This window comes from Maniola jurtina, chromosome 12 (assembly GCF_905333055.1).
Source record: "Maniola jurtina chromosome 12, ilManJurt1.1, whole genome shotgun sequence".
NCBI classification, from domain to species: Eukaryota; Metazoa; Arthropoda; class Insecta; order Lepidoptera; family Nymphalidae; genus Maniola; species Maniola jurtina.
This window is the reverse complement of record NC_060040.1, coordinates 3,379,041-3,401,174: the sequence shown is the minus strand read 5'-3', so window position 1 is coordinate 3,401,174 and position 22,134 is coordinate 3,379,041. Positions and strand designations below refer to the sequence as shown.

Below are 22,134 nucleotides of genomic sequence, written 5' to 3'. Positions count from 1 at the left end.
AACTTGTTACAAATAACTACAAACTTGACATTGGCTAATCTTTGTAAAGCCAGACGAGAGAGAGAAAAAAAAAATATTGATCAACCTGCAGCGGTCGGTCCTGATATATTTTTAATAGCAACATTTCTAATCTAATAGTCTGAGAGTCTAATACAAAATTATTAGCATTAATTTTACGGTTTGAATAATGATTAAATATTAATAGTTAAGTTTTGATAAATAAACTCTGATGTAGGATAAAATCTAAAAGTCTTTGAATAAAATACAAGTTCATTCATATTCTGAGCCTGTAATATTCCAGTTAGATACTAGTGTGCTTATTTTAAGCACATTTCATCACCATAGGTAGAGGTACCAGAGAATTCACGCAAGATTCGCTGTCAATATTGAAAAACAGCATGGGTTGGGCTAGATATTTTATGAGAACCGTCTTTGATATAAACCAATGCAGTCAGGTAGATAGCTGTATAAGAATATTTTCTATTGTAAGGACTTGATGGTTTCTGAATTGTTATTGACTATATTTTATTAACTAAGCCAAAAAAGTAAACACGCATTAAGTATTACTCAGTTTATTCAAAATTGGAAATAAATGAAGACAATAATTTATTTTATTTACGTATTTCATAACAACTGCTAATAGGCGATCAAATTTCTCTAGCTTAAACTAAACATACATATTACATTATTTACATTAGAATGACACACATACAATGTGAATGTTAATAACTAATCTCTCTCAGGTTTTGAACTATATCTACGCAAAAGTCACGTCGATCTGTAGCTCTTTTGCGGCATGGTTGCAGAAAAAACCAACAAAAACACATTTTCTCATATTTTATAATATTAGTAGGGATTCATGAGTATATTGATACTACTTAAACCTACTTAAAAGTACCTACAGGTAGTTTTTATTTTTGATTTATAGCATAAGTATTTAAATAAAACTATTCGATTACCAAAAAATGCTTAAAATCTATTGAAGTAATTGTATTTACTTATGTCTTATAACTAGGTATAAATGTTTCAACTCATAAGATAGCTGCCGCCTTACGTTTATTATTCAAATACTTAATCTAACATTTTCATAGAAATGAACTAATTTTATTTAGGTTTGAATAAATCTTAACTAAGCTCTAATAAAATTAACTTATTCCCTAACACTCATTTATTCATTTTAACCAATTTTGTCAGAGTGTTAGTTAAATAATACTACAATAATTATTATTGTCAAGTAGGTAGGTATGTACTACAAATAGCGTAGCTCTATTACATAATTCAGTGAACATCATAATTTTGATATACAAAAGTCCCATCCAGTGGCAACCTGCCGACAGAAGTGAAAACTTAAAACCATAAAAGAATGGTGTTTTTTTGGAAGTTTTACTCATCCCAACCCAACGCGTCTAAAGAAGTTTCACTTCAAAAATGTCATTATTAAGCGCTTAGCAAAGTGGCCAATAGAAAATAATAATTATTACCTACCTACTGTTAAACTCCTGTTATTGAGTAAAATTACCAATTAATAGAAGACGATACACGATTGGACATTTCGCATAATACAGTAGCACAACTAAATTACAAATATTCACTGAGTTAAGCAATAAGTCTGCAGAAACGTACCTAAACAAAATAATTTAATAATAATTAAGCAAAATACTAAATAAAAAATTTTGGGCTTCTAAGAACAAACTACTCGTATAGTAACGCGTAGTGAACTATGACCTTTTAAACTAGTTTGATTGTCATCATTACAAATGCGTCATAACTTTAGCTTTATACGTTTCTATTTGTGCTATTGTGTCAAACAAAGGTAGGGTCATAGTTTCGGGCGTAAAAGACAAGAGAAGAGCTGCTGCTATCGCTGTCGTGGAGAATAAGATGGATGGCAACGCGTTCAGTTGAGTAGTCTGTAACAACAACATTGCAATGTTAATAAACAAAATAATTCGAAAGTCGAAAAATCGAAAAGCAAGGCGCTTAAATGGCAACCTCGCACTCGAAAACGCAGTGTTAGAGGTTCACTCCTGGGCATTTAGTTTCCTTCAAGGATCACTACAAAATATGGACTTGCAACCCTTGTGCCCAGCGGCTCCCAGCCACTCGCTTGAGATCTCTGTCCACCTACTGAAGGGACTACTAACGCTGCGTTTTCGATGCAATAGATATTATTGTATGTTACTTTAAATAAACCTATAAATTTCAGAAGCTGCCTCTTCTAAATCTTAAATCTTGACACTCAAATTTAAAAAATGTCTGTTTGAGATACGAAAATACCGGTACGGCTTTACCTGTAGGGTAGTTATAAAATAAAAATCTTACCAGAAGAGGTGTAAGTGGTGCCAACATACTGCCTACTCTGGCGGCAGTGTTGCCAACGCCAACAAGCGTCCCGCGGACACTTGTGGGGAACAATTCCAGGCTGTAGGTGTATATGCCAGTAAAACAAATTACTACTCCAAGTTTCCCACACAAGAATAATAATATTTTCAACCAAGATAGTGCTAAAACAAAAGAAAGCAGACATTAAAACAAATAAAACGCAATATTCTTAGTTAAAAGTAGTCAGAAAAATATTTTGATCTTGCCCAACGCTTTTCATTTTTTCTTAGCTTGCTTTAAAGCTAAACTAATGACTTCTTGCAGAAACGCTTCGTATCGCGTGAGCGTCACGTTACGTACAAGAGAAAAACAATCCAAAATTTATTTAAAGACAGACTTGATATGGGGTTACTTATTATGTGATATACAAAAATGCATTGTTATAAAAACAGTTAGGTTGTATGAAAAGAAATAGGTAACTAATTTACAAGTTTTATTTTAAAAATACTTACAATCAGGAGTAAAAGTCTGAGCGATGAGAAATATTGCAGAACAAACGTAGCCACATTGTAGAGACACTTTCCTTCCATACTTTTTAAACGTGTAAAGTGCTAGCAGATCTCCAGGAAAGGAGGCAAGAGACGTTAACACGAAATTGGTGTACTTATTACCTGGTAGTAATACTGAATGGACAGCTAAGCCATAATACACGAAACTTGAGGTGAAAAAACAGAATGAAGTAACTATCAGACGTAGCATCGTCTCTCTGGAAGCCAGGATGTCCTTCAAGCTTTCCTTCTCTTTCTGCATTACAACATTGAATTTAAATCTTAGATCTTCGGCACTCATTTCATCAATTTCCTTCGCACTAACATTTATCTTATTCATTCTTGCTGTTAATTTCAATGTTTCTTTTGCCTCCTCTGTTCTGCCTCTGAGCATTTGCCATCTCGTGCCTTCTTTTAAAATTATTATGTATGTAATGAATAGTACCATTGGGGTGTACACGACTAGTATAAGAGTTTTCCAATATTTTAGGCTCATGGCTATGAAGGCAAATAGCACTTCTCCTACATAAACTGCATATGAAAATATTACTCCAGCTAATACTCGATTTGGTTCACCGCCGATTTCTATTACTGAAACAAGTAAAGTAAAGTTTATTTAAGTAAAGACTTCTTAAATTTTGAAATTGAACAGAACACCATAATGAGTCATGACAAAATATACTAAACTTACACAAAACAACAGCCACAGTATATAACCCTGAAGCTAAAACCGATTCTAAGAACTCAACGCCAAGGTATGCATAGTAATTTGAAATAAATATTTTCGCTAGTCCAACTGCACCACCGATTGAGCATACAATAATTGTAGGTTTTCTTCCAACTCTGTAAAAAAAAAAACAACGGTCTTAAAAAATTTGACACCGTCTCTTATACTATGAAGTTAGGTACAGTAGCAACTTTCTAACTTTTCTTTTCAGAATGCGAACCTGAGTCTATATATAATACTTATTAATCTTAAGCTATGCAAATAAAATTCGTAGAATACGTACTCTGGCTAACAAAAGTAGTGAAAAAGCGCGGCAATTTCAATAACTGTCAATATGGCAGCCCCAAAATTGGGTACTTGACCTGGAATAAGCTAATTTTGTTAGAACCTGTGGTTATAATTAACTATAACTGAAAAAAGGAATTCTAAAGTATCAGATTATTAGGTATCAGGTTATTCCAGGTCATTTTGGGGCTTCCTGGGCTTCCATAATGATATTTTTTGCTAATCTTCATCAATAAATTCGTTCTATCATATTTCTTCAGAACGTGTTGTTCTATTTCCAATAGGTATTGGTCATCGATGTCATTGGTACCTATTTACCTAACCAGTTTAAATTTTAAATAAAATTAAATTGCAAGAAACAAATATATACAACCTTAACAGTTCTCAGAAGTTATGTATACTCTGGAAGTTATGCAATTTAAGAGGAATTTAAGCTGATCATAAAAAAAAATCGTTATTTTATGATTTTCCTCATATCGATTTTCCTTATAGTTCACAGGTCATCTACCTACGTCCTACTTGCTTTTGTTGAAATATAGTCACGAAGCAGCCAAGCAGGTACGTACGCATAACGCACCTCTAGGTAACGAAGTAGGTAGGTAGTAGGTACCTACCTAGTACCTAGTTAGGCAAGTCAGTACCTAATATAAAACGCTTACTTGTCTGCTATCCATCCAGTTATTATCATGGACAGAACCATGCCAGCATTGTGAAGACTTCCAACTAGAGTCGACTTCCACGAATGGCAGCCCAAGTTGAGCTAAAAAGAAACAAGTGTAAATTAAAAATTTATAACACCCCCGACAAGTTAAGGTTACAGTAACTAGAAAACAGCTGATAACTATCAAACGGCTGAAGCGAATTTCTCTGATTATAGCTTAGAACACTCTCGATCAAGCCACCTTTCAAACAAAAAAAACTAAATGAAAATCGGTTCATTAGTTTAGGAGCTACGATACCACAGACAGATACACAGATACACAGATAGACACGTCAAACTTATAACACCCCTCTTTTTGGGTCGGGGGTTAAAAATACAGTGTGACTAAGTATTTAGTTCGTGCCCGTAATATCTACGTAACTGATAAGTATAAGTACCTAAGTAAATAAAGGTTTTTAAAATAAGTGAACTCTCTAATTTCTAAGGAAATTAAAAATGAAGTCTATAACTCTCCAGGTCTTTATTTAAAACTAGCTGATGCCCGCGACTTATTAGCTTAGTAGCCTATGTGCTAATCCAGAGTATAACCTATCTCCATTCTAAATTTCAGCCCAATCCGTCCAGTAGGTTTTGCGTGAAGGAGTAACAAACATACACACACACACACACACACACACACATACAAACTTTCACCTTTATAATATTAGTGTGATTAAAACCACAACAGCTATTAATTTATTAATCATGCAAAAATGCGTCAATCCGTAGTTCCGCACTCGTGGCGTGATTGAAGGACAAAACAACAGCCAAATTAAACGCGCTTTGTATTTATAGTAAGTACCTATTATGTTATGATGCCAACATCATAATATGACATAATATGGATTCGAGAGATGATCGCTAACTATGGTCATCGTAAATAAGAAAGTCAGAGATACTAGCGGGCGATGGAGAGAGACGTTTGGAGTTTCTCTACGTGATCAAATCAGAAATGAGGAGAAGGCTGAAGTGGCAATGGGCTTGTAGAGGCATGCAACCTCTTTTAAGACCGGCAGCTGCGAAGAAAGCAACACACTTTGCAGCTGTTACTTAGAGAACACAATTTGAATTCGGAACGATTCAAAAATATCTTGCTGGCCTGGACGAACCCCGGGCAGCGGATTCAACGAATTCACTTCAGATCATCAAGACCGAAACACCTCGGTCTAGCACCAAGCTCTGGCCCTCGTTTTCCTACCACAGTTTTAATTATAACCAAGGCATATATTGTAAACTAGCCGATGCCCGCGACTTCGCCCGCGTGCATTTAGGTTTTTTGAAATCCCCTGGGAACTCTTTGATTTTCCGGGATAAAAAGTAGCCTATGTGCTAATCCAGGATATTATCTATCTCCATTCCAAATTTCAGCCAAATCCGTTCAGTAGTTTTTGCATGAAGGAGTAACAAACATACACACACACACACACACACACACACATACAAACTTTTGCCTTTATAATATTAGTGTGATAATAATTGTTTATGTAATACAACGTAATAATTGTAGCAGCATTTCATTTATCAGTAACATTGGCTGCTACAGGCTGGGCATTATAGTTCGAAAAACCGATAGATGTTGGATTCCCAAGATGTTAGAGTGGCGATCTTATACCAGAAAGGCGCAGCGTTGGGAGACCTTCCACTAGGTGGACGGACTACATCAAACGGGTCGCAGAGAGCCGATAGATTCAGGCGGTGCAAGACCGTGGTGTGTGAAAGTCCCTACAAGAGATCTATGCTTAGCAGTGGGCGTCTATAAATCGATAGACGTCCACTACTAGATATAGATCTCTTAATTTAGGGATCGATAATGATGAAGATGATGATGAGGATGTTAATTGACCGATTGCATCTTTAATTTAGCTTTAGTTTTTAAGAAGCTATCGGTGCCTATCTAGTTAGGGAGGTAGGTACCTACTCTTACCTAAGTGGTAACCGATAATAGTAATTAAAACCCGGCTGAGTTTGTTGTGGGCTGTTCTCAGACTTGGGCGCGTTTGGAACCCTCGTAGCTTTAGCTTTAAGTTACGTAATTAATTATCACCACTATATCGTACAAAAACAATTTCGACCATCAAAAAGAGTACAATTGTACCTACTTTGAATAAATGATTTTGACTTTGACTTTGACTTTAATATAATAAATTTTTTAAATCCACTTTTTCTTTATTTTTATTTTTATTGTTACAACTTTCTGGTACAAATAAGTAAATAAAATAAATAAATAAATTATAAACCCTGTGAATATTGTATATCTCGACTTACTACTATGTAACTTTATGCACTCTTAATGGATTTCATAATGATATTTAACCGGATAGACACTTGTTAGATTTTAAATAGTTAATTATAATATTTACCGTACTTAAAATAAACTCCGCAATAATTAAGTTTACCATGATTTCGGATTTCCCCGGATTTGTCCTAAATGAAGGACGTCTGAGCAAGGCTATGTAGATCGTTCGTAAACAGGTTTCAATGACGGGGACAGGTATTTTTTAAGTAAATAAAACAGGTTTATTAGAATTAGCGTATATTACTACGTTCGATTTTTGCATGGGTCACAAATACTCACGTGACCTTCTAGGGGCAATGTTCAATGTTCATTTTTCTATTAAGTACCTACTAAATATTTTTTTAAGAAATAACCTTTAATTACACATATAGGTACTTCGGTTTTTATACCTTGCAAGTATAGCTATATTAGCTAAATCAATCGAGACTATGGGCATAAGCCTATCTACGTTTGAAATCAGTAGGTCTACCAAGTAGTTGTAATGCTATGATTGACTGTATTGCACTCAATGATAGAACGCATCAGCTACCTACATACTTATATAAATTTCCACGACACACAGACGACAAAGTGATCCTATAAGCGTTCCGTTTTTCGTTTTGAGGTACGGAACCCTAAAAAATAAGGATATGTCATGACAAATACAGACTTACAATAATAATTGAGCATGCGATAAAAGATCCAAAGGTAAAAACTTGACAGATTAGGTTTTCCCAAAAGTGGTACGGGATCAGTACATACGAGTATAATCAGTACTTTGAATGTCTGCATTTAAGGTCAAAGTAGCTATAATGAAAGCCAAACTTTCTATGTATAAGAACGCGGCAACTGAAGAAGAAGACTGGCAATGAATTGCAGCCGAAGGCTACCGTATTCGTATTTATTTGAATTTAATATACATTCCAACATATGTATTTTTTATAATATATTCCAATATATTATATTCTTACAGACAGATTTATAAATAATTGATCTATCTACCCGGAAACCCAGCACATGACCCTTGGCACTAACACCGGCCGTGCACTGAAATAATAAGGCGTCGAGGCCTAAGTAAGAGATAGATCTATTTTTGTAACAGTTGATAATATAATATCTAGATATGATCTGGATTTATTAATTATGAGGATGTTCCAAGGAAGTTAATATTTATACTAAATAAACTGTTAACTCCTAAACAAATACATAGTTGCACTACCTTATACTTTTATGGGCTAAGATTATGGCTGTAAGAGCAGGCTTATCTCTATTTACTTTATGTTATTATAATTTATATGACGAGATGGCAATTAATTTTTTTTTTCCATTGCACACATCTTACAAATGTTATACATTAGGTCGTAGACCGTTGTGATTTTATTAGCGACAAATAAGATGATGTACCATATTATATTTTTAATTATTACAGTGTGACTAATTCTGTCTGTCTATCACAACAGTTTAGTCCAGTAACTATTTTACTAAACTGTTGGTAAATAATAATTTTATGTGTATAATAAGGCTTGGCTAATAGCCATCGGGCGTCAAAGACACACCTTTCTACACTAGAACTGGTTCTAATGCTATCATAATATGGCTCGATTGATGACTGATTTATCGACTGTCATTTTCAACGTATCATAATATAACATTTTCATAATGAAACAGTAAATTAAATTGTCATCATCATTTCGATAGTCATATTTATTTTTAGGGTTCCCTATCTCCAGAGAAGAGAACCCTTATAGGATCAATTCTTTGCCCTTCTGTCTGTCTATTGTATCTGTCAAGTTTTGATCACAAAAGTTAAAAACGTATAATTTTTTAGGACGGCATGGAACCTCTCGTGTGCGAAACCAACTTGCATTTTGTCGGTTTTTTTATTGAACTGGGTAACTTACTTAAATATAAAAGTTTGTATGTTTGAATGTTTGTTACTCCTTTACGCCACAATGACTGGACCGATTTTTCTAGAAATGGAGATAGCTCCATGCACATATGGTACGTAAACTATTATTTCAATAAAGAATATTTAGTTACAAGTCCTTCTTTCCATAATCTATATCTCATATCATAATATTGTAAGGTAAATAACGTTGCTAATTGCTATGTGTTACCTATCCACAAACTACAGATAAGATTGATTTATTATAGTACCTATATATTTTACTCTCACGCCATATAGAAGCCAAAAAGAAATATAATACACTTGCATTCATAAAAATATAAAAACTTACTACACGTTACATAAAAACATAGTTGTACCAGGCAGAGGGCTATACCCCGCCAGGGGAGGGGAGATTATTGTAATTAATTTCAGCCATAATTAAGGAGGTAGGTAGATACTATATACCTCATTGTCAATCATGATCAATAGCTATAGATTTTGTCTATAAATAAATAAAATTGTAGGTACGTGGTTGTACAGCCTGTTTTATAAAACGAGCTTAGCAAAAAGTTTAAAATGACGTTAGAAGATATTATGCGTAACGGAATAAACAATTATGAACATTCTGCTTGCGTACCTAGGACAGTCCTATAAAATATATTTTATTAATATACGTTAATATATTCCGTACCTATAAAAGGTATTGCAAGTGTTATGAAATAATACTTTTCTTAGCGTGGAAATAAATATAATATTTACCTTATTTCACGCCATTGACCGCCCTTGCCGTTTGTCTTTTGGTATCTACATAATATTTGATAAGGCATTACGTTAAACTTAGAGTGCATACAGTTATTCAATGCTAATCGTAATAATCTACATAATTAGAGAGATTATAAAACTACCTATAAAATATAATACGGGATGATATTATCATTATTATTTTATTACCTCTCGATGTTTCATGCACTTTTCGTATTTTTTGTTCCACTTTTCAGTCAATGGCGTGGACTATTAATGATGTTGTATTTATTTCAACCCAGTTTCATAAATTGCAGTCACGATACCTTAGTCTCTCAAATTAAGTAGGTACACGATTTATTGAAGACTAGCTGATGCCCGCAGCTTCGCCCGCGTGGATTGGTCAGATCCCCTGCAGCATCAGGATTGAGGAGTTGGACTCCAAATTTTTTATGAAACAATGTCGCAAAGTTCCTCTATCGATTAAAAAAAGAAATGGCGCAAATCGGTTCAGAAATCTCGGAGATTTCGGTGTACATAGGTAGAAAAACACAACTCCCTTTTTGAAAGTCGGTTAAAAAAGTAGCCTATGTTACACCCTGGTCAATCCTCTACTTGTCTGTGAAAATCCCGTCAAAATCGGTTCAGCCGTTCCAAAGATTAGCCTTTTCAAACAGACAGACAGACAGACAAAAATTTTAAAAACGTGTAATCACACGTTATAGTATCGTTCAAATAACCATATGACATTAATATGCGGCAGTTATTTCGATATTACAGACAGACACTCCAATTTTATTTATTAGTATAGATGAGTTAGTTTTATAGTTGTACCTAAGATGTTTTGACCCGTGATGAAACTATTTGTGACAATGTTACTGTTAATGTAAATTAACATTAATTATTTTTTAAATACAGTAGGTACTTAAGATGTGATAATATAGAATCAGTTGCTGATACTCTTTTCTACCACAGTTGGATATATAAGTTTTATTTATTCTTTGATGTAGTCGCGGGCATCATCTAGTTAACTTATAAAATTAGTTTTGATAGTGACATTATTACAGGCTCTATTGATTATTTAAAAAAGCCAAGTAACCTTTTAAAAAGATCTAGTTTTTCTTCACATTCACCCAGAACTTACCTCAGAAACGATCGAATTATCATTCTCGTATATCCACTCATGGCAATCTTCCAGTATTTCGACAAATGTGTTATTTGAACATGTTTGATTTGATTTACTGTACTCTCGCATATCGACAACGGGTCGGAAACATTTAGCGTCCACATCCTTCGGCCACCAAGCTGGTAACTCCACAGTTGGATTCGTATCCTCGCATTCTGGGACGAGACATCTGTAATTAATTAGCAATCTATTATTATTCCATACAAATCAATAGAAAATGCAGTCTGATTACGTAACTAATCGTTTTATGAACTCCGGCCGGCATCGGTCAACATGAAGCTATTATTTTAGAATTTATGCCATAGTAGATAGATAATATTGTACGTTTGAATATTAAAAAAGAGAAGTATACAAAAAGGTGTCCTGGAGTTGTTCTAAAGGTTGGTGGTGGTTATAAAACTCGTCATCTATTTTTATAATGCAAAACGGGTTCTGGACTGAAGAAACTTGATATAAACGGCATTCCGAACTTGTGGGAAATTGACGATCCTTGGTGATTAGTGATTATAGCTAGATCTAAGATAGAAGTAACATTTACAGAAAACTGCATATTTCTACAATAAAAAGATTACTACCTAAAAGAGAACTAATTAACATAAATTGTAATGAAACTTTATCACCAGACATAAAAAGTAGCATTGAAACGAATCGTTCAATTATGCCCAGAAACAAATTATATCACTAAGTGGTTGGTATGAGTTACATATGAGTTACAGGCGCAATTATTGAACCCGCATACTTATTAAACCAATGAAAACTATCTGCCAATGTAGGCATAACATAGCTAACATAACAACGTAACGATACATATTTAAAATTAAGGTTTCATATTTTAGTAGGTAGGTATAGCTTTAAACATGCTTAGAATGGAAGTGTAGAAATTCTCTTTGTTCTAAAAATATGACGATGCCAATAACCTTTTAGGGTTATTCCTTATGATTTTCCGTCTTCCTGTGACGTCTTAACACAGTCCTTTACTTATTGGATAGAATCAGGCGTTACTTTGCGGAAGTTCATGTTTAGCAAGAAACAGTTAAAAATTATTTTGCTATAATCCGCCAACTGTTGGCGGATTATAGCAAAATAATTTTTAACTGTTTCTTGCTAAACAGTCCTTTACGTTAATTCAGAAATAAGATTTTTCATACCGTCTGACTTCATTGGTATTGTTAAGGTACCAACGACTGTGCACTCTAGCAAATGAAAATTTACATTTGAGTTCGTTTATAAAACAAGTCTGGACTTGCAAACATGCAATCACGTATCTTGTTCTTGTATCTGGCACAAATATTTGCCACGAAAGTTGTTGAGAAAAATCTGTCCGGTTGAGCTTCAAAGGATAATATTATGTTTATTGTTTTCTTGACTTTTATGGTTAGTCCCATTTATGCAAAGGTTAGCTTATATGCAAGTACCATGTTGCAAGGTATTTATTGCAACATAGTGCACGTACCTACATAATATACCTACCTACCTATCACAATATTGTATCTTTCGTAAAATACCTGGTCGTAATAGCAATCTCCACTGAGATGAAATAATAAGTACTTAAATATTAAAGCTTTTTTTTTTACAGTACTTGGTCATTTTTTAGGATAGGTATTTTTGAGCAACTAATAATATTTTATGTAGATACCAAGGCATATTGCATTAAGATGGTTATAACAATAAAGATCACAACACTAAAGTTGTTATAGTTATGTTAATTTCATTTACATGTCTAGGTATCATTCTCAAACACATTTTTTTAGTAAGTAGATCTCATTTTTAGTTTTCCATGAAATATTTTTATAAGGAAAAGTCCATAATATTTGTTGAATTGCAATCAGCATCACTCATCACGTGATTTGATTTAGCAACTGGCATTCGTTCAGTTCACACCCACTCGTGCGCTTTTAGAACTTTTGTAATTTGACGGTTTTACGAAAATGACTTATTGTTTTGTTTACCCGTAGATCTATTTTTAACTCGGCACATACTTGATTGGACTCTGAGCCTATTCCTAATACTCATGATGGCCATAATATATTAATTTGTACCTACCCCCAAAAAGATAATAAGTAGACTTGCAACGAATATTCGGTTACTATTCGGTATTCGGCCTATTCGGCTGCTTTTATTATATTCGGCCGGATACCGAATATCTACATATTATTCGGCCGAATACCGAATACTTAAATAATGTATTTTGTCATAGAGAAATAATTGGTTAAATGAAAAATTAAAATCGATTGATTACGTAGGTATATATTCATATTTTCATTTCTGTTATAATCATTTAAGTAGTCATTGGTGCATAAAACAGGTACATAATCATCTTCTGAATTGGAAAAATGGAGGATTCTATGTATTTGAATTATTGTGGTAATCAAAATTTAGAAGGGTAAGGTTCTCATTTCTTTTATAATCATTTATTAAGTAGTCATTGGTACATAAAACATGTACATAATTTAATCCAATTTAATAAAAAAATCCAGCCGAATACTTTTGCCTAATATTCGGTTATTCGGTCAGGGGCCTCGCCGAATATTCGGTATTCGGTATACTGCCGAATATACTATTCGTTGCAAGTCTAAATTAATAAGGTAACGCATCATCCACACCTATATTATCTACCCACGATCTATCACTTAAGTTCAACTTTCAGCCCTTCAGTATCCAAAATATAGTAAATATAATATATAGTCAGTAAATATAGTGACCACACTTTGAGTTTTCATAATATTTTACTTAATAGCCTAATATTTATTTAGTTTTACGGTTTTTCCTGTATATTGTTGTGTCATACAGTTCTTTTCGCAATGATTGTGATACTTAGACTCTAATTACTTAGATAAACTGAAAATACGTGGTACTAGTCAAGTAACTTTAACATAACGCAGAGATGATAATTTAAAAGTCAAATAGTTTGATTGTAATTGATAATAATATGGTATAGTAGATGTTCGGTATCCGATTTGTAATAGGTTCGTTGCATTCCTAAAACTATTAGGTAACAGGAGAACAATCACACTAATATTATAAAGGCAAAAGTTTGTGTGTGTGTGTGTGTGTGTGTGTGTGTGTGTGTGTGTGTGTGTGTGTGTGTGTATGTTTGTTACTCCTTCACGCAAAAACTACTGGACGGATTGGGCTGAAATTTAGAATGGAGATAGATTATACTCTGGATTAGCACATAGGCTACTTTTTATCCCGGAAAATCAAAGAGTTCCCACGGGATTTTTAAAAAACTACATCCACGCGAACGAAGTCGCGGGCATCCACTAGTAAGTAATATAAAATGGTGTTATGATAATTAATACTAAGTATGTTAAGGATGATTTGTTTTATACGAAGAACTCAAATTATAAGCGTCAGTTACTTTAGTGAGAAACGTCGCTGAATGAGATAAGTATCTTCTTACTTCTTTGAATATAGCTTTCAGGTATAATTTGTATAGCTACCTAAGTATATTTAAGATGTTGTAGTACCTTTTATTGACCATACAATTTCTTAAAAATTATTATGACATCACGCATATCATAGTGCTAATAAAAAGTACTCAAAACTGCTTATATTATAAAATATATCGAGAAATAAGCGTGACAGATGTGTTTTTTCTAAAAAGAACTAGGTATATTTCCTTCATTGCATTGGTTCTGTAAAATAGCGAACCCAGATCGTAAGTGTACTTAGAATAAGTTCTTATATTTTAAACATACAAAACAGATCACTTCAATATTATATAGGTAGGTATAAATGGAAATCAAACAAATGCCTGCTAAATGCCAAGCAATAACATTGAACGTAATTTTTTGTCATAAGGTTATGCAGGTGTAATTTTCCTTTCAATAGTGATACTACTTTTAGAATTGCATATCTAGGAATTTTTACAGATTAGTAACTGTGACTCGTGTCCGTAGATATGTAAATTAATGGTTACTGCAAACGCTTTGTGATATTACTATAAAAATAATTATTTTCTTCGGTAAGCTCTTATTTATTTGAATATAATTTTTTTAACGATTTCGGTTAAATTAAAAGTGTGTAAGTACGTCATCATTACTTATAATTTTTTTTTGCATCGATTCAGAAAATCAGACATTTTTGAAATTCAGCCAAACAAAAACATCAGCCCTAGAAATGAGTTTATAAAACTAATTTCTCGATCGATTTCTTTAAGTCACTGACTTATGTAAAAAAAAAAATAAGTAGGTAGGTAAGTACAAGATTTATAGACATAAGGGTTTATATTATTGTGTAGGTTCTTAGTTGGAAAGGAGAAGCAGAATCCGAAACGGTACCATCATCGAGTGGTCAAGTGGTGAGGCGCCGGCTGGACGCCAAACCGGAACAGTGACCCCATTGATTTACTACAAGGAGCATACCTAGATACAACTGCCCGTAAACAAATCATTGATGAATGACATAAGTATAAGTACCTACTAATAGATTACCTGCTATAGTTATTGAAATAATTATATTACTAGTTTTTTGTACTATTCGCATTATTTTTTATTTAAAAAAGTAATAATATTAATATAGGCTAATTACGCCAAAATATGTTGTAATTATAATTGCGTATGGTATCAATTATAACGTTCACTTTAGTTGATGGGTTCTGTTTCAGGTTCAGATGATGTCATAATTTCTTCATAAATATCTGATTACATAAACAGAAAAAAAACTTAAGTTTAAAGATTCAATTAATTACTATAACCTGTTGAAATAATTGAACTTTCTGAAATTACGCTATAAAATAAACAAAGCTTCCTCGATTAACCAACACAAGAGTTTATTAACCTAGTAACTTATTATAAACTAATTCATTAATCCCTACTATAATCCACGTTTGGCCAGTGTGGTGGACTATGACCTAAACCCTTTTTACTCTGAGAGGAAACACGTGCCCACTAATTAATTATTAATTTAATAATTAATTATTAATATAATAATTATTTATTGTTAAATTTTCTGGAGTACTAAGATTTATATGTTTATTTATGTATTTGTAAAATATAACACGTATCTATTATGTATTTATGTATAGTAATTGTATTGTGATTCCCCATCTCACAGTTCTATAAGAGTTATAAGACACAGACTGCCTGGAAAAGATCACTGCAGTAACAATAGTAATATATAATATCGCCCATTGTTTTAAAGGGTCTCTTATATTTTAACTCTATGGCTGGCAATAAAGATGTTTAGTTAAATAAAAAAATAAAATTTTAAATTTATATCCTACACTTAGTAAGACGACCGTTACAATCTATTTAAGTTTAAAATGTTTGAACGTAATTTCACTCGCATTAAATTAAAAAATAATAATTACCTGTGATCGACGTCTTCGGCGACAAAAATATAATTCACATGTATCATTGACACCATCATGAGTGGTAAACATACCAGCAAATACTGTAGGAAATGATATCTACCGAATTTCTCGAATTCCAAATAAAGGTCCGAATTCGCACTACTGTCGGTTTTAGCCGCCATCTTTCAAAATAGTTCAATTACTTGTAAAAATATTTTACTATTCCAATCAATTACACTGATTAACTAGTCAAGTATTGGAATACAACATGAAATATAAATTATTTATTAAGTTAAGTAATAAACTGAATGGTGAACGCCAATTGGCACGGCTGCTATCAAAACACTAATTTAAAATTGAATATAACACTTCACTATAAACTAGAATTAATATTTTCTGCCCTTGTATGCCAATCACTAGTGGATGCGGCTGCTGACAAGGCACTAATTGTAAATTTAACAATACATCTCTGAAGTGCGGGCGAAGCGCGTAAGATACGCAGATGACGCGAATTTGTCAACTGACAAGGATGCGCGTGAGCACTGAGCAGTGAACTTTACGCGACGAGCATCATATTCTGCGGTACCTACTAAGTGTAAAGTAGACGTCATTAAACTGGAAATACTACTTTCTCCTTTAATTATCTGAATATTCATATTGCAATCGGATAGAATTTACTTTTTAATATGTTTGCTTGTCTTAGCCCAGCCCCACCAACTCAGGTTTGTTTGCGACAGTCTTGGCATGCACTTTCTGGGATATGCAGTTAGAAAAATGAGCATTGAGCTACTTTGACATGAGTAAACAGTGCTTTTAAATGCATCTTTGCCATTGGCAAAGTCTAGAGGGTCACCTGCTTTACATTTTTACAGTCTTCTGTTACATTAGCTAGTCGATGCCCGCGAATTCATCCGCGAGGTATTAGGTTTTTAAAATTCCGTAGAAACTCTTTGATTTTCTGGGGTAAAAAGTAGTCTATGTCACTATCCAGGTCTTTATCCATCTTATCCATATCCATGCAAAAAAATCATGCCGTTCGGTCGCTCCGTTGCGGCGTGATTGAAGGAATCAACAACACACGTGCTTTAGGTTTCAGAAGTACGTACCTACTTAAAGTGATTATTTCTTTAAAAATTAAAAACATAGGAATTCATACTTAATTCTACTACTTAAAACTACTTCTACTAGGTACTTAATATCTCTGCTATATTTTGGTAAAGGAAAAATACCTATTTCTAACTTAATTAACAACAACGTGGACAACCCAAGTCTTGTTAGATATAATACTAATTATTAAATACATAATGGCCAGGTGTAACTAGGTAGGTGCTAAGGATTCACCAAACTATCTATATTGATAAGGTAAACCATTATTTTATTATTAATTTCAAATCAGAAAACGTTACTCGAAAATATCGTTCAAGTTTCAACTATATACGTACGATTTAAATGATAATATAAAATATAATTATTTTAAAATATATACTTTACATTACTTTTAAATATACGCATAATAATTTACAGTATGATATTAATATTGCAATAATCATATCGGGAAAAACGGGATAGTCCGTAAAATTTCTATAGCATGGAGTTCCTACCAACCATTTCAATTTGGAAGAACAGTTTACGTAAAACTTCCTAAAGTTGATATCAATATACCTAATTTTAGGAATTCGCGAATAAGTAGCTGTATCATGTACTATGAATCCCTTCCTTCTAGGTACTGTGCTACTATAATAAGATAATTAATGTATCTAGGTACCTAGGTAGGTACCGTATTGGAATTTGAATGGAGACAAACGGTTAAAATTAATATACGCATATTAATTGTTAAAAAAAAAATCAAAAATGCAGAAAAATGATTACTTTCAGTCAGCTTTTTCCTTTTAAGTATTATATTTAGATTAAACAAAAACATTTTTTATTCAAGCTATACCTAACTACTCGACACACGCGAAGTGCATTGTGCTGGTCTGGCACTACAAAAGGCCACCAAACAAGAAAAGAAAAAGAACATTTTTTGTTCATACCTATACTTATTCATATATCTGTGGCACATGTATCATAAGTGGCACATACCTACATGATGTATAATTTAGTTTTATTTCATAAACTAGCTGATGCCCGCAGCTTCGCCCGCGTGGATTGGTCAGATCCCCTGCAGCATCAGGATTGAGGAGTTGGACTCCAAATTTTTTATGAAACAATGTCGCAAAGTTCCTCTATCGATTAAAAAAGAAATGACGCAAATCGGTTCAGAAATCTCGGAGATTTCGGTGTACATAGGTAGAAAAACACAACTCCCTTTTTGAAAGTCGGTTAAAAAAGTAGCCTATTTTACGCCCTGGTCAATCCTCTACTTGCCTGTGAAAGTCCCGTCAAAATCGGTTCAGCCGTTCCAAAGATTAGCCTTTTCAAACAGACAGACAGACAGACAGACAGACAGACAGACAGACAGACAGACAAAAATTTTAAAAACGTGTGATTCAGTTATGGTATCGTTCAAATAACCATATGAGCTTAATATGAGGTAGTTATTTCGAAATTACAGACAGACACTCCAATTTTATTTATTAGTATAGATTAACCTTTACAAGTCCTACTTTCAAATTGTGAAATGCATCTACCGCGGTTCGGAATGCCCTTCCTACAGAGGAGGAACCAGCAAGAAACTCGATGGTTGCTCTTCAAAGATTTAATTTACAATATTATATGCCATGTATAATGTATACATGTGTGTAAAAGTAAATTGCAGTTGCATACATTGCTGGAGAAAGCTGCGATTCAAATCCACGCTCTTTAGTCATTATATAATTTTCGATTGTGTAATAAATGTTTTTTTTTCAGGATTATTTGACATTCTTACCCACGTAGACATTTTTCCAATAAATCAAACATGATCAAATAACACGTTCGTAAACTTAGCGAACGTGTTACTTGAGCATAACTGATTTGATTTATATCTCAGATACATTATCGACAACCGGTCTGACCGTCGAAGCATCATAGCGTAGGTACAACGTCCTTTGACCAGCAAACTGGTAAATCCACACTCGGATTCATTTCTTCGCATTCTGGGACCAGACATCAGCTGGAATTAATTAGCAGTTTAAATTTATTTTATTGTTATATTATTATGAATCATGAACATGATGCCCCAGGTTCTAGTCTCAGGTCTTTAAAAATAAATCTAAGTAAGTATTTAAGTATTGGATTTTTTAACCCCCGACCCAAAAAGAGGGGTGTTATAAGTTTGACGTGTGTATCTGTGTGTCTGTGCATCTGTCTGTGGCATCGTAGCGCCTAAACGAATGAACCGATTTTAATTTAGTTTTTTTTGTTTGAAAGGTGGCTTGATCGAGAGTGTTCTTAGCTATAATCCAAAACAATTGGTTCAGCCGTTTAAAAGTTATCAGCTCTTTTCTAGTTTTCTTGTAGAAAAGAAGGTTAGATAACCCTTAGGTTCATAATATTCAAGTGTCAATTGACAAATGTCAAGCTGTCAAGATGGGTTCTTTTCTAGTTACTGTAACCTTCACTGGTCGGGGGTGTTGAAAATTTTTAATTTACACTTGTCTGTCAAAAATTTCTGAGGAGCTGGGAGTTGGGATAATACCGGTGTTTTATACTTAGGTAATTAGTTCTCTTTGCCCCGACTTGCCCGTCAAGCCGTTGGTCCTGCAACTTCTCTCTCCTCTCTGCTAAAGCCATTCCAATTCCCATCGGTAGGTAGGTATACGTACTTACTACGCATGAGAATGAGGGAATAGTGAATTCAGCTGCGTTTGCGCACACTCACAACACACACGTGTAGGTCTATTTATAAATTATACTAAGTAAATACCTAATTTAAAAATAGATAGACTGCTCAAATCATAACTCTTCCTTTTGATTTTGCCGTACTTAGTCGGGTAAAAAAACCATTAGTCTAGATGACGTGTTCCCAGCTGGTAGAGTCCGAGATCGGGGCCTGGGGGTCCGATCCAGGGCACGGTTAGGTACCTCTAACTTTTCGGAGTTATGTGCGTTTTAATACTTGTACACTAACATCCTCGCGAGGAAACCTGCATGCGGGCAGATGCGGGTCTTGCCTGAGCGTTCTCCAATCCGTATATTATCTATGCCATACTGATGGATCACCGTAGTGGACCATGACTTACGCCCTTCTCATTTTGAGAGGAGACTCATGCTCAGTAGTGGGGCATGGTGATGATAAATTGAGCTTACTTAGTTGTCGCGTGGTCGAAATTCAGTTAGGAAAATGTCATTAGTACCTTTTTTTTTTTCTTTAAATCTGGCTTTACTCTGATTAGCCAATGTCAAGTTTGTAGTTATTTTCAAGTTATTGAATCTATACAAGTATGGACTCCGTCAGCGCCGGCGCCCACCGACATACGCGCGGCGCCCCTTTAGAGTGCTTCCCAGTCAGTTCCACCACCAAAAACACCAACCAACACAAAAACCAAACCAGCCACTCTTAACAAAAAAAAAACATTCCAAACAAGCACAGCACGCGCGCCAGCAAACGCCATTACAGACGAAGTCCCTACCTAGTGATTCCATTAGTACCTAGTATATTACCTAATGAAATGATCTGCTGATTACGCAAATATAGATACCTACCGACATATTTATTATTTTCTGAACCCTTTTTGCGAACTCTGATTTCTGAGCAGTCTTCCAAGAAACATTATAAATAATTCATTTTTATTGCATTTTAATAATTCTTAGAATTTTGATCTCCTCAATATAAATAACTGGCCAAGTGCGTGTCAGACTACGCATAATGTTCTGTACTTAGTCAAAAAAAAACTTTCAATCGTGAACAAAAAGTTAAGAGTTGAAACGAAATTTTTTTTCGTGATTTTCTCTCTCACTGTAGGTACCTAAGTAGGTACTGTTCGAAAATTACATTGGATCAACTCCTGAGGGATCTTAACAAAGTTCGTACACATTTTATGATTTTGTAGCTTTTCTAAGTGATGTAACATATATTAAGTATAATATAATAAACCTGGTCGGCGACGGTCTATCTCTAATCGATAAATTCTGAAACTACTAAACCGATTTTATTCATTATCTTTAACCATTAGAATAAGCTACTTTATCCAGAAGTAGGCTTAATATTATCACAGTTTACGATTAATACATTATTATGTAATATGCTACATATAGGTAGGTAGCTATATCGGCTAGTTTCTGAAAACATGACATGGACGGACAGACGGAAAAACAGTCGGTCTGGACTCTGGACGACGAAGCTACAAGGGTTTCTTGTTATGCTATGGGGCCCTAAAAATAATCTCAGGCTTGGCACAAAATAAGAAGTAGGCTTGGTTTAGACATTGAGATGGGTCTTTGGGATGATAATATTATATATTACTTGTACCTTGTGTTGTAGCCTCGGCCACTTGGAAAGGGTAAAGTTTCGCTTTTCGTTTAAAATACGTTAATCACGCGTTGAAAAGCGTGGAACTGATGTTGAACAGGCGTTGAACTGTAGTTTGAAAACGCTTTGAACAGGCTTTGAACACGCGTTAAACAACCTCAGGGCTGTCTTCTATAAAATCAATGAGTAGAACAGACGTTAATCACGCGTTGAACAAGTTGTAGAACAAACGTTAATCACGCGTTGAACAGTTGTAGAACAAACGTTAATCACGCGTTGAACAGTTGTTATACAAGCGTTAAACATGCGTTAAACTAGAGTTTGAACACGCATTGAGCAAACGTTAATAACGCGTTAAACATATTTTGTTGAACAAGAATTCGAAAACGGGATTTTCTGGACTAGGAATTAAGGCACTTCTAAATTGGCCTGAAAACTTGTTAGGCGGCCAAGCCGAAGTTTCACTTTGGACTAAGCGCTCTCAGCATTCCTGAAAATTGCCTATCTTAAATTTCGTAATACTTATACCTACACAAGCCCCTTAGAGTAGGTGTAAAAAAGTAGGTGTAAATTGGTTAAATATTATAATCACTATTGAATAGATATTCTTGTTAACATTAATACCTAAATTATAATATCGTTCTCCGAATCACTGTAATTGGAACAACGACACAAATACATACCTACGTCATAAATAAATTAATGGCTAGGTTATTATAATATAATAATTAAGTAGTATATATAGTCGCTGTAATATTAAATAGGGATTCCCAT

The 22,134-nt window shown here is 34.0% G+C and overlaps 1 protein-coding gene across 1 annotated transcript; it reads right to left on the bottom strand.

Annotated features, from left to right (window-relative positions):
• Window positions 1–556: 556 nt before the first annotated feature.
• Window positions 557–16,511, bottom strand: LOC123870047 (organic cation transporter protein-like). The gene is made up of 7 exons (XM_045913210.1): window positions 15,987–16,511; window positions 10,631–10,841; window positions 4,542–4,642; window positions 3,562–3,713; window positions 2,835–3,461; window positions 2,323–2,504; window positions 557–1,910 (listed from the first exon to the last, which is right to left on the bottom strand). The coding sequence occupies exons 1-7, from the start codon at window positions 16,148–16,150 to the stop codon at window positions 1,752–1,754; spliced, it is 1,596 nt and encodes a 531-aa protein (XP_045769166.1). The 5' UTR covers window positions 16,151–16,511; the 3' UTR covers window positions 557–1,751.
• Between the last annotated feature and the right edge of the window lie 5,623 nt (window positions 16,512–22,134).